Source organism: Dermacentor albipictus, chromosome 1, assembly GCF_038994185.2.
Source record: "Dermacentor albipictus isolate Rhodes 1998 colony chromosome 1, USDA_Dalb.pri_finalv2, whole genome shotgun sequence".
Classification (NCBI taxonomy): Eukaryota; Metazoa; Arthropoda; class Arachnida; order Ixodida; family Ixodidae; genus Dermacentor; species Dermacentor albipictus.
In genome coordinates, this window is record NC_091821.1 from 421565745 (window position 1) to 421577323 (window position 11579).

General features: G+C 43.2%; 1 protein-coding gene across 1 annotated transcript; it reads left to right on the forward strand.

Annotated features, from left to right (window-relative positions):
• Window positions 1-112: 112 nt before the first annotated feature.
• On the forward strand, window positions 113-9833 carry ND-MWFE (NADH dehydrogenase (ubiquinone) MWFE subunit). Its single transcript, XM_065425243.1, has 3 exons — window positions 113-347; window positions 3267-3353; window positions 9720-9833. The coding sequence occupies exons 1-3, from the start codon at window positions 249-251 to the stop codon at window positions 9759-9761; spliced, it is 228 nt and encodes a 75-aa protein (XP_065281315.1). The 5' UTR covers window positions 113-248; the 3' UTR covers window positions 9762-9833.
• The last annotated feature ends 1746 nt before the right edge of the window (window positions 9834-11579 follow it).

The following is an 11579-nucleotide window of genomic DNA, read 5'->3' on the forward strand; positions in this document are numbered from 1 at the left end:
CGTTTTTAAGGCCTTATCTATGGCCTTACTAAAATTTAAGAAACGAACTAAACGATCGCCCGAGGTCCTTCGGTCGGTCCCGCCCATAGTCCCGTCGGTCCAATCTCGTTCGTTCTTTTTCTTTTTCTTTTCTTTAAATGCGCTGTGCGGCGAATCGAAGCCGGCGTCGCTAAAACCGCGTGAGCGTCTGAGCCCGTTTTTCTTCGAACAGCACTGTCGTATTCTGTTTTAAAGTCACATTTATAACAATGTGGTACGAAATACTGCCCTCCATGGGTATCATCGTCGCTCTGATGTCAATTCCAAATCTGACCGCTAAGCCAATATCGTGGCTTTACGACGGCAAGGTTAGTACACCGATGACCTTCGGGTTACAATTACGGAACTTGGCGCAAGTGTTCAGCCTATGAGTGCTCTCATTTTTACGTAGCTTGCAGCATTCACCTTTGTGAGAAGTTCGTCCTGAGAACAAAATCTAGAAGCACAATTGCTTTGCATCTTCGAGCGCATCATGCAGCAAACTTCCGCTACCATCGAATATGTTGCAGTGAGACATGTGGTTTCAGCGCTTGCACGTTTCAAACTCCTTGGAAGAACAGTCGTTAAAGAATCTGTGGCGAACGTCAAACGCATGGTTGTGCGCCTGTGGGAGCTTTCAGCGACGAGGACCTCAGCTCTTGCCTATGCGGAACGTCATACCAAGTATACTTGCATGCTACCCTGTAGGACAGCTCAGGTGCCTTCATTTTATGTCTACTTCACCATTCAAGTAGACATAAAATAGGATCAGTGGCCGTTTCTGTGGTTCGTGTCATGTTGAAAGCGTATCATGTAAACAACTTCACAGGATGGTTGCCTGAAGCGTGCCTTAAAAATGAGGGTTCAGATCTGAGGGTGCTGAGCGTTGGCAGACGTGCTTTTTTCTTGGGAGCAAATGTGATGTCATAAACTTTGAAGAATTGTAGTTTCCCATACCATGTGTTCCAGAAGCTGGCGCTGGCATTGAATTCAGGTAGCCCACCAATATCGGGTGTTGCGACGCGCCATTTCGTGCCTGCTGCTTGTAGTTGAAAGCAGTGAATTGCCTAGGTACCCAGCAGCCGAGTCCCGAATCGTCGTCATTGCTGATTGTTGTCTCCTCATAGACATCAGTGGATGCTAGCAATATTTTTGGTTTAACAAGCAAGACCCATAGCTGCGGGTAGCAGCCCAGGCGTGGGAGTAACTTGAGTAGTTCATGCTAATCATGCTGCTACAAATGATAGCGCCAGGAAATCGGGAGAGATTCCAAGAATTCACTGTTGTTTGGTTCCACTAGTGACGAAAGTGAGAAACAAACGTGCTCGGACACCGCCAGATGATTACAACGCACTCCCTATTATTTATCAAATTGTGTGTTTCGTCGTGCTTAGTTCAGACTATTCCTGCTTAGACACCAAGACATTGCAAACCCTGCCTTTTTGTTGCAAGGTGGCAACGACATGGGACTACAGTTTTGATATGGTCCATTCTAACACATCTGGTTTTTCGCTACTGTTGCCAGTTGAGCCTCATGATTTGCAAGAATTTGTCAGTTTTCAAGTCTTGTCTGGATGAATCATTCAACAGCCACATCATCGGAACACCGATAGGGTAAAGAGAGTGAATTTAAAGATGGAGCAATCAGAGTGTATTAAACTTTTGAGCTCTCTAACATGGATTTAAGTAAGAGTACAAGAACTACTTGTTTCTTCATAGCACCCACTGCAGTAGCCCAGTGGCTATGGTATTGAGCTGCTGAGTTTGAAATTATTGGTTTGATCACGCCTGCAGCGGCCACATTTTGATAAGGGAAAAGTGCAAGACCACTCATGTACTTAGGTTTAGGTGCGTGTTTTGTAACCACAGGTGGCCAGAGTTAATCCGGAGTTCCACAGTATGGCATCTCATAATCGGAATGTTTTGGCACAACCCCGGAAAGTTAAAGTGAGGTTTTTTGTTACATGCATTGCATGATGTACCTATTTCTTATGCATACAGCCTCTTCAAATTGTTGCAGGTTAAAAGAGAAAGATGGACACGTTGGGAGAGTGGGGGAAGATGAAGACAAAATGCAGGAAGCTAGATTAGAAGCAATGGCAGAAAATATAGTCCGCACGCGCTAGCCACGGGGGCGCACGCGCTCACGTGCCGGCCTAGTCTTTTGCCGCAGTGACAAGTGCTCACTACAATATGCTACAAATATATAATGTTGGTTTCTTTTTAGTTGTGTTACACACACCGTCTGTTGAATGCAGCTTCTTTTTTTTTCATTTGAATGCACTATAAACAAATTCAAATGTGAATAATGTGAAAACAGCTAAAATACATTGTTGCACCAGCAGCTTTGCTTCCACAGTTGTAACACGGGCTTAATTCAAGTTCATCCATGGATTTGCCTAAACTTCGTTCTTCGAGCTTCAAACAGCTTTGTGACTTTGTAAATTCATCAATTTCCACCAAGTACTGTGTTATAAATAATTAAATAAACATTAAGATTTTCCGACGGCAGGATTCGAACATAGGAGCTGTAGCAGAGAAGCCCAATATTGAAATCATTATGCCACGTACAAATGCATTGACATGCGGCATATAACATCCTTATGACTTTCTCATGGGCAAGCCAGCGCGTTGAGACGCTTAATGTGTTTCGATTTGGCCACCTCAAAATGCTGAACTACTACAATTAGCAAGAATGCGCATTTGCAGAGTCTTCTACATTGAGAGAAGTGTAGATTGCTTTGAAAGTTAGCACAATGAAGGCACATAAAGTATAACAAAAGCCATAAGAATGTCTGAATTCGAAAGCACGAAGATCAGACAAATCCATGTACTAACCATCATTCCCATGACGGCTAAACCATTGCAGCACCAGAGTTCCCTTTGCTAACTACTGTAGAAAACTATGACTTTAGGTACTCCAAGTGGTGAAAATTAATTTGGAGCTTTCCATGATGGCACCTGTTATAAGCAACTTTGCAGATTCTGGGCATAAGAACCCACAATTTAATTTTCCACTAACCTAGGTATTGCAATCTAATCCAATTTCGCTTAGCAAAGCAGAACGGCCTGCAGAGTGTCAACACCATTTTATGACATTTAGAAATATATTGAACTGCAGATTGTATGTTTTGTGACTGTGCTTGGTGAAGTGATTCACCATGTTTATTCTATTGTGGCATTTTGAATATGTTCATGCCTGGCACATAAGATGATGTTTTGCTACATTATATGTCTCACCATTGCAGCCTTACAGGCGGATCCTGCATGATTACAGATACCGGGAGGATGCCATGCGGGACGAGCGGCTGAGTGGTCATATATACACGACCATCGTAAGTCTTTCATCTTGCCTATAGATCTATGTTTCTAGTGGAACTAAGCAGACGAGCTGTGTACATAGTGAGGTCGGGAGGATTTATCTGTTACTTTGTCCAATACTGAAATAGCTGATGGTGATTCAAGCAGTGTTGGATTAGATGTAGAGGTAGATGATTACCATGTCTTCTCCTGTAATGTAAGCTCAAATGGTGTGGCACCTTGGACTTTGAAGTACAGCGCTCAGCGACTGAAACATGATAATCATACCGCATAGTGGCCGGTGTGTTTTGTGCCACCGGAGAGCATTGGGTGATTGCTGGGGAACCAGATGCAGTCACAATGCATCACAAAGGTTCTCACTTTGATTTTGCACTGCAATGCATCATTTTGGTGCCCACAGCACCCTTACGTGACGTAAAAAACGCAAAAAATGACGTCTGCCATGCACTTCAAGTATCGCACTTCATTTGCTGAGTACTGTACATGTTCCAATACAGATGCAACACTTCTTAAAAGTAACAAATGAATGTAAATAATATCTTTACATCCAGTACCTGTTGTGCTTTCATGATACTCACCCCTTATAAAATATTACTTGCCTAGATACATCATGGAGCACACAGTGTCATTCTGAAGGTAGTTGATACATTAATGTAACTTGAATATCTGCTTACCTGGTGTTCCAATTGTGGCATGCTGGTTTAGTTAGCAGTAGAGCTGTGTCACGTCTTCTTGCACTGCTAAAATTCTGACTGTGTTAGCTAACATAGTTATAAATTAGTAGTATATACTGTTAAATCAAACTTTGGAAAGCTGCAGGGCTGGTAACTGTCTAATTTTTATAATAATAGCCTTTACAAAGCACTTTAGCAGACTATGCATGCAGCTGATGGTTAGCGGATATTATACAAAATAATACAAATAGAAAATGGCCTCCGAGATTTTCAGCACACTGCCACCACCATCAGATCTTCGAAGTCATGCTCAGGCACTGATCTGGTTCTCAACAATCTGGTTTCTGCGTCATTTCTGGTGAGCCATAATGGCGCCACATTCTTTTTTTTTTTTAAGACAAGCTTTCCTTGCCTCTTCCGCCTGCTTTGTGAGTGCTAGCTGCTGTATTGCGCTATGGACTTGTCCCAGATATAATGCAAACCAAGTCGTCCCTAGGCAGTGGTCGATGTATGGAAGTGTAAATGTGAGCTCCCCTACAGACTTGCCACCATTATCATTTCATTGCCTTCATTCCATTGTTGTCACTCTCTTGCTGTGCTGTCATGTTCTGCCATTATTGCATCAACATCATCAATCTATCATCATCGTGCATGAATTCCATTGTTGTCACGCATTGTGCTACTAAGCCTGAAGATGCAAGATTGAATCCCGGCCACGGCGACTGCATTTCAATGGGGGCGAAATGTGAAAACGCCCGTGTACCGTGCTTTGTGTGCACGTTGAAGAACCCCAGATGGTCAGGGCTAATCTAGGCTTCCACACTGTGGCGTCCCTCATTATCAGAGTGTGGTTTTGGCACAACCCTCAAAATTAGGTTTTTTATTTCATCAGTGTCCTCGTCTGCTGTGTACATGCATGCTTTGCGTATGGTACTTCTTATGCATATAGCGTCTTCAAATCGTTATGGGCTAAAAGAGAAAGATGAGAGGCTGGGTGAGTGAAGGAGTTTGATGGTAAAATGCAGGAAGAAGCTAGATTAGAAGCAATGGGGGCATAATAATGTAGTCTTTTGCCCCAGTGGGAAGTGCTCACTACAATGTGCTACAATATGTACAGTGTTGCCTTCTTTTTAATTGTGTTCCCCACACTGTCCAATACTATGTTGTTAATGGCAGCCCTCTCTCTCTTTCTTCTGCTTTTTTTTAAACACTTACAGCTTTGTTTGCACAATTACAGCACTGGCTTAACTCAAGTTCTAGAGCATACATTTGTGGACTACATCGCAGTTAAGAAATGGCTATGGAGCGAGTGCATGTTACACTTTTATGTATATTCTGCATAAGTGGTACACCCCATTTCTCACAAATTTTAAAGGGAATATTATGTGAGTTGTGCAGTTGTATAGAACACATCGCTTTTTAAATCTAAGTATGGTGAGGCGTGATTGTGCGCACTTGTGCAATCATCCCAAAATGCCGTACTTACACATTTTGGGGCACTAAATTTTCGTAAAGGACATTTTTATGAGCTGCAAATCCTAGCAAAAAGAAAACTTGTAACGAAAACTCTTCATTGGCGCCGAAAAGCAACATTTATGGCTCTTCACTCGAAGCCATCAAAGGCTTCGTCCTCCGAAAGTTCAGCAATTTTGGCCTGCAGCATCTCTGAGTCACCTTCATGAGCCTCTAAATAGCTTTTGCAAGGCATTGTATGGACATTGCTGGCATTGCTTCTGTGGCACGGCGTGCTCAGAAAAAGTGAGACAGAAGCGGAACTGCACCATGTCGTTAACAGGTGTGAAAAAAGGTAATATGAGAACCACTTGCAGGGCGAGTTCAATTTGATGTGTAATGTGTGTGATAGACTCAGGTTCTTGTTGGATATGCACGCAGCGTTAGAGCACAATAAGTTTATGTTGAGCAAGGCATTTCCTGGTGAAAGGGAGTCCAATTAGGTCATGTGCTTTAGTTACTTGCAAATGGTGGCTAAACAGGAACAGCACTTCATGTAGATGCCAACGAAAGCTTCACTTAAACACATTACCACAGTGTGTTGGGTCTACATAACTAACTTTTTTCAGTTTTGGTCTGTAAAATGCCTTTTGCTAGTTTTATGTGATGCAGCCACTCATATTTCAAACTGGGAAAAACCTGGAAGTTTACGCAGCACCTACATTATATCTACACTATCTGAAATTAGGTTTCTTGCATGATCCAAAATTTCATTGCACTTGGCCTTTTATCATGACCCTGATGTTACATGACAAAAAATTTAATTGTAGTATGCCTTTAATTATGATTCTGGTGTTGCTTGAGAAAACATTTTATTGTAGTAGGCTTTTAATCATGGCCCCAAGGCCATCAGTAGCCGTTGGCTGAATAAGCCCTGTACTTGTTACAACCAACTACTGTCAGGTCACAAAGAGCAGAAGCAACGTTCGGCAAGTTAAAAGGCAAAAAAAAAAAGGAAATCAGACACTGAAGAAGAAAGAAAAGAAACATGCGTACAATGATGGGACTCGGTAGGTCAAGTGGTCCTTGTATGCCTTGCCATGCTAATGCTACAATGCAAGAAGGAGTGCAAGCATTTGGACATGTTCATGCATGTTCTACTGAAAACTCTGCAGTGTTATGAACTACAAAGGATTCTGAATCATTTGGTAAATTGGTGCAAAAATGGTGATCGGCAGCGCTCAGTGGATATTGTGAATATTCAAACATTCTGCATAATGTTTGAGGTCGGAAGCATAGTGAACCAATCCCTTCCATGTGCGGTGTGCACAATAGTGCGTACCAAGATAGGGCATCAGAAGCAAAAACATTGGTGGAAATAATTGTGCATTTAAAATGTGTCGTATACATCTTGAAACACTCCTGATTGGACCTGTGCCGCAATATTGAAGAGCATGTCTAAAAATGTTGTAGTAACATGGGTTGGGATGTGCAGCTTTGTCAAAAGTGCACGGGCCACTCTGCACGTTCACCATATATGTACGTGGTTCAGCTGTGTGGCGTGGTTCCCGTGCTGCTCCTCACACTTCGCATCTCTGGATACTGAGTTTTTTCATCCTCCAGTGTGTGTGATGTTGTGGAACACCACAGTAGCTCCCTTAAAACATTCTGTAGACAGCCTAGCGGTCGCAGGATGCAGACACTTTCAACAAAGACTGTCCGTGACTAGGTGTTTGCTATTGGTGTCAATATGTCATCATGTAGCTACTGCTTTTGCTGTTTTTCACAGTGTGTTTTCGCATCGGGCATGTTTTTCAAAGGACTGAACAGGTGCTTTTCAAGTATGATAGACATAATATAGTTGGTGTTCTCATAACTGATCTATTGTAGAGGGCTCTCATATAAAGTCCCCATTCTGTAAACTTGGTGGAACTCGCTGAAGAACTGAAAGTTCCTAATCTGTTCTGCAGCTATATGCTTTTGATTCTGAAGGTGTGACAAATGTCATGAAGCTGAATTTTCACTGTAAAGAATTAATTGGCAGCTCTAGGGGCTATACTGCTCGATACCAGGCAAGATAAGGAATTAATACACGTGCTGTCTTCTGTTTCACTTCAGTTGCTTCTAACTTCTTCATTACTGCATTTTTTTTTACTTAAAGTAAGAAAAGCTGTGTGATGTGCAGTATAATAAGCATAAAATAAAAACTAAAGCGCACCACAGTCAAGCTGCAGTGGGCAGAACATTTCCACTTCCAGAGAAAAACTAAGAGAACATGAAAGCTTCTGTGGAGAATATTGCTCTTTTTGGCCATGCTAATGCAAAACACTGTTGAAAAGTTATTTAATGAAGAGATTTCTGAAGCTTTGTCCCCTCATGTCTGTAGGGTTTTGGAGCTTCATTAGAAGGTCTCAGGACCATTTAGGATGCTGTTTTATGCAACACTAAAATAATGTTTGAACTCTAAAAGGTCCTGTGCCAGCTGGTACAGTATTTCACTGCTGAAATTGAGATTGGAAATACACTGTGCTCTGGGTGTACCCCTGCAGTCTGTCCTGAATCTTATTTGTACGAATATCATCAGTATTGAAATATTTTTGTCTAACTTCCAGGCCAAAATTGTCCCTCAGGCCATTTTAAGAATCATGCTGTGATTCTTAAAATTTGACATGACTTTTTCTCTGGTTTTTCCTTTTTGTTTCTTTTCCGTGTGCTAAGTTAGTCTACCAAGCGCTTGAGCAGGAACCTTAGAACACATGCAATAATCTATAAGTGGGCTTCCCACACACACAAGGTGCTGATTGGCCCAGTATATTGCCTCTGCTTAAACTGCTGCATTGCATTTTAGAGCGTAGCTCTTGGGCACGCGTTCCTGTGGCGAATGCCAGCGTCACTTGTAACTGAGTGAACGAGCACTGTGAAAGACTAGAGCAAACATGGCGCGCATCGGGGGATGAAAAAATGCAGAGCAAAGAGGCACGAGGAAAGTGGAGATGAAGGTGCAGTGGAACCAGGAGGCTGAAGGGGGAGGAGGGTATGGTGAAAGGGTGAGGAGGAAAGCGGAGTGCTGGCGGCAACCAGGCATGCGGCAAGCGCAGAAACAAAGCGCTGGCATGGGCTTCGGACCCACTGTGCATGTGCTATACCGCCGCCGCTAGAGAATGCGCTCTACGCGAGCCACGTGTTCCTATGTTCACGCTTTCTGTTTGAACAGTGAGCGATGCAGCCGATTAAAATGCTTCGTCGGGGGCTGCTGCTAAACAAGTTGGCCAAGCAGAGGCTCAGCGCCACTGCCGAAAGCACCCCGTCGTTCAGAATCACTCTTTGACACAATATACTGCGAATTCAAAACACCTAAACAGCTGCACTCAAAATTCGCATTGGGGAGCATCGTAATCGTCGTTGAAATTTTTTTGTCACTGGTGTTACAATAGCATAAACATTATGTTGTATTTGTCATCTTACACAAACATTTGTGTGACTAGCATTATGTTTGCATAGTATTTCACTTTGAAAACATTTGCATAAAAATCAAAGAAAGCTTTCCTGAATGCCGATAGCATTAAATCCACAGATTATCTATTTTTTTCATTTAAAGCCTTTAGCTGCGTTTGTACGCTGCTGTGTCAGGTTGCATAATAATCATGGTAATCTTGTTGCATCTTGTTTACCTCAATAACACTGTCCCCAGAATATATTTGTTGTCATGTTCCATTCTCATATACATCGTTTCATATTTGTGCGCGTTTTATGCCCATGTACTTTCTTCTCATTGTGTTGTTTAAAACTAATTTCTATACCATATTGTCATGGGTTTGTTGGGGGTAATCATATTCAATTGTGCAAAGCATTTCCTGAGGCCAGATATGGCTTTGCAGCAGAACTGGAGTAATAGCGTAGTATGGTAGTATGGTAGCAGTGGCGTAGCCAGGGGGAGCCACATTGGGCACGTACTCACCCCCCACCCTCCATAATAAAATTCTGGCTACCTCACTGTAATGTAATATGGTAGAAAGCTGGAAAGGTCAACAAGAAAGCCCATTTGTATCCAGCCTTCCATATGTCCTCATCTGGTATCACTGCAGTCGTGTAGTCATTGTTCGTGGCATTTGTTTTCTTTATTCTTTCACATTCCAAGGTGCAAAGAGGTGATTCTTGTGATAGGTTAGTTTAAAACTTGTTTGTGCGTGTGGCTTATTTGATTCCTTATGCATTCACCGCCTTACATCTACTTGCTGTTTTTGTTTGTTTTAGGGACTTGAAGGAATCCCTGATGAGGAGGAGGAGAAGAAATGAAGAAGCAAGCAATAAATTTTATGTCAAACATTGTAGTCATAAAGTCATATAAATGACATTTGTACAGTGAAATTTGCCTGCTTGTCAGGTTTCCGAATCTGCTTACTGCATTAAGTAGGCATCTCATGAGCATCCATTCCATATAAATACCGGTAGATGGCCATCTTATGTTTCTTTTCCTCATGCACATCATGTCTGCAACTGATCTAACTTATGCAGGAAGTTTGAACAATTATGCAGAAGGTGTTGATCTGATAGCACATCTGTGGTTCAAGTTTGCACTGTATATATCACTTTCATTGCTGGTTAAAGCTAGATTTGCAGCAATCTGTATGTTTATATTTTATTTAGGGGTGGGCAACCTGAAGGTGTAGTAAACAAAAAAAAAGCTAAAGATGAACGTAACCCTGCATCGTCCAGAAGTCCAGTAAAGCTCTGTAATGACCGTTGTCTTGAGTCCACAGGCTAAAGTAAGCATGCCAGTCACTTAGGAGGCCAGACCATCTTAGCAAAGGCTCCCGGGTATGTTGCATGCGGGTATGTAGCACAGTTCGACCCAGGGGGCATCGTCCTTGATGAAGCCCTTCCACTTGCTCGTAGGGGTGAGGACTTTCCACGAAGGATGGGTCTACCCCAGCCTGTATCCTAGTCGGGAAAGCTTCCTCTACCTCAGTCAGGTTGCGGGGGAGGGAGCAAGGCACACGGGTAATAAGAGCATGCATGTCATGTTGGAGAGAATTTTAGGCTTGGAGATTGGAAAATGAGTCCCGTACAAGATTTATCGGCGGATCTGTGACCGTGTTGTCGTGGGCTTTATTTGCCATGGTGAAAGGGTCAGAACTGTTCTAAAGTGAAGCTTTCTTTGCCTTTTCCTTTGACTTTCCCGCTGCTGCTGTGGCTGCTGCTGTCCGGCACATCGCGCCAGCGGGTGGTTCAGAGCATGCATATACATAGGAGCGTGGCAGAAAGAAAAGAGATGCGAGGAACTCGTTTAGACCGCACCGCGTCGGATGCGGACAATGCCGTCTGGAGCTCCCGGGTCATCGTCACATTAGCCTCTTGACAGCTGTAATTACCCTTGATACCCCACAAGCGCCTGCCCTTTTACCAACGTGCAAGTCCAGAGGGAAGCTAGATAGAATGGAAGAGAGGAAGCAGAGAATAGGTAGCACCGACGCAGTCGCTAAACGAGTGAATACAGCCTTGCCACTCTTCGCTTGCAGTTCCCATACAAATACAAGGGGGAGGTGACGTGAGAAGGCAAGACTGGATAAACTTAAGTTCAAGGTACGGTACACTGTTTCTGCTAGTTATGAAAAATAAAACCATGCAAATATGTCTAGCGGACAACTTACGCAGGGCGTGCAGAAGCAGAGCCGCCCGCATTGATTAAAGCACACTGCAGGGTCTAGGCGACATGATGGAAGCGGTCACATGTCAAATCAACACTTCTGTGCCCGCCGCAATAGCTTTACGGCTATGGCATTGCTCGAGGTCGCAGATTTGACCAAGACAGCCGCATTTCAACGGGGGCGAAGTAAAAAACGCTCGTGCACTTAGATTTAGGGACACATTAAAGAACACCACAGTGCCAAAATTAATCCAGAGTGCGCTCCTATGGCCTGCCTGATAATCCAATTGTGGTTTTGGCACGTACAGCCTCATAATCCAATTCAAGTTTAATGCTCCTGCCACAATGCGATGTGCCATGTCAGACAATGCTCAACCCTCTCAGAGGTTATGAAATGCGGCGCACAACACCACCTCAAGCAAACGCCACTCCCTTTGTGTTTTGTGTACTATGCAGACAAACAGCAG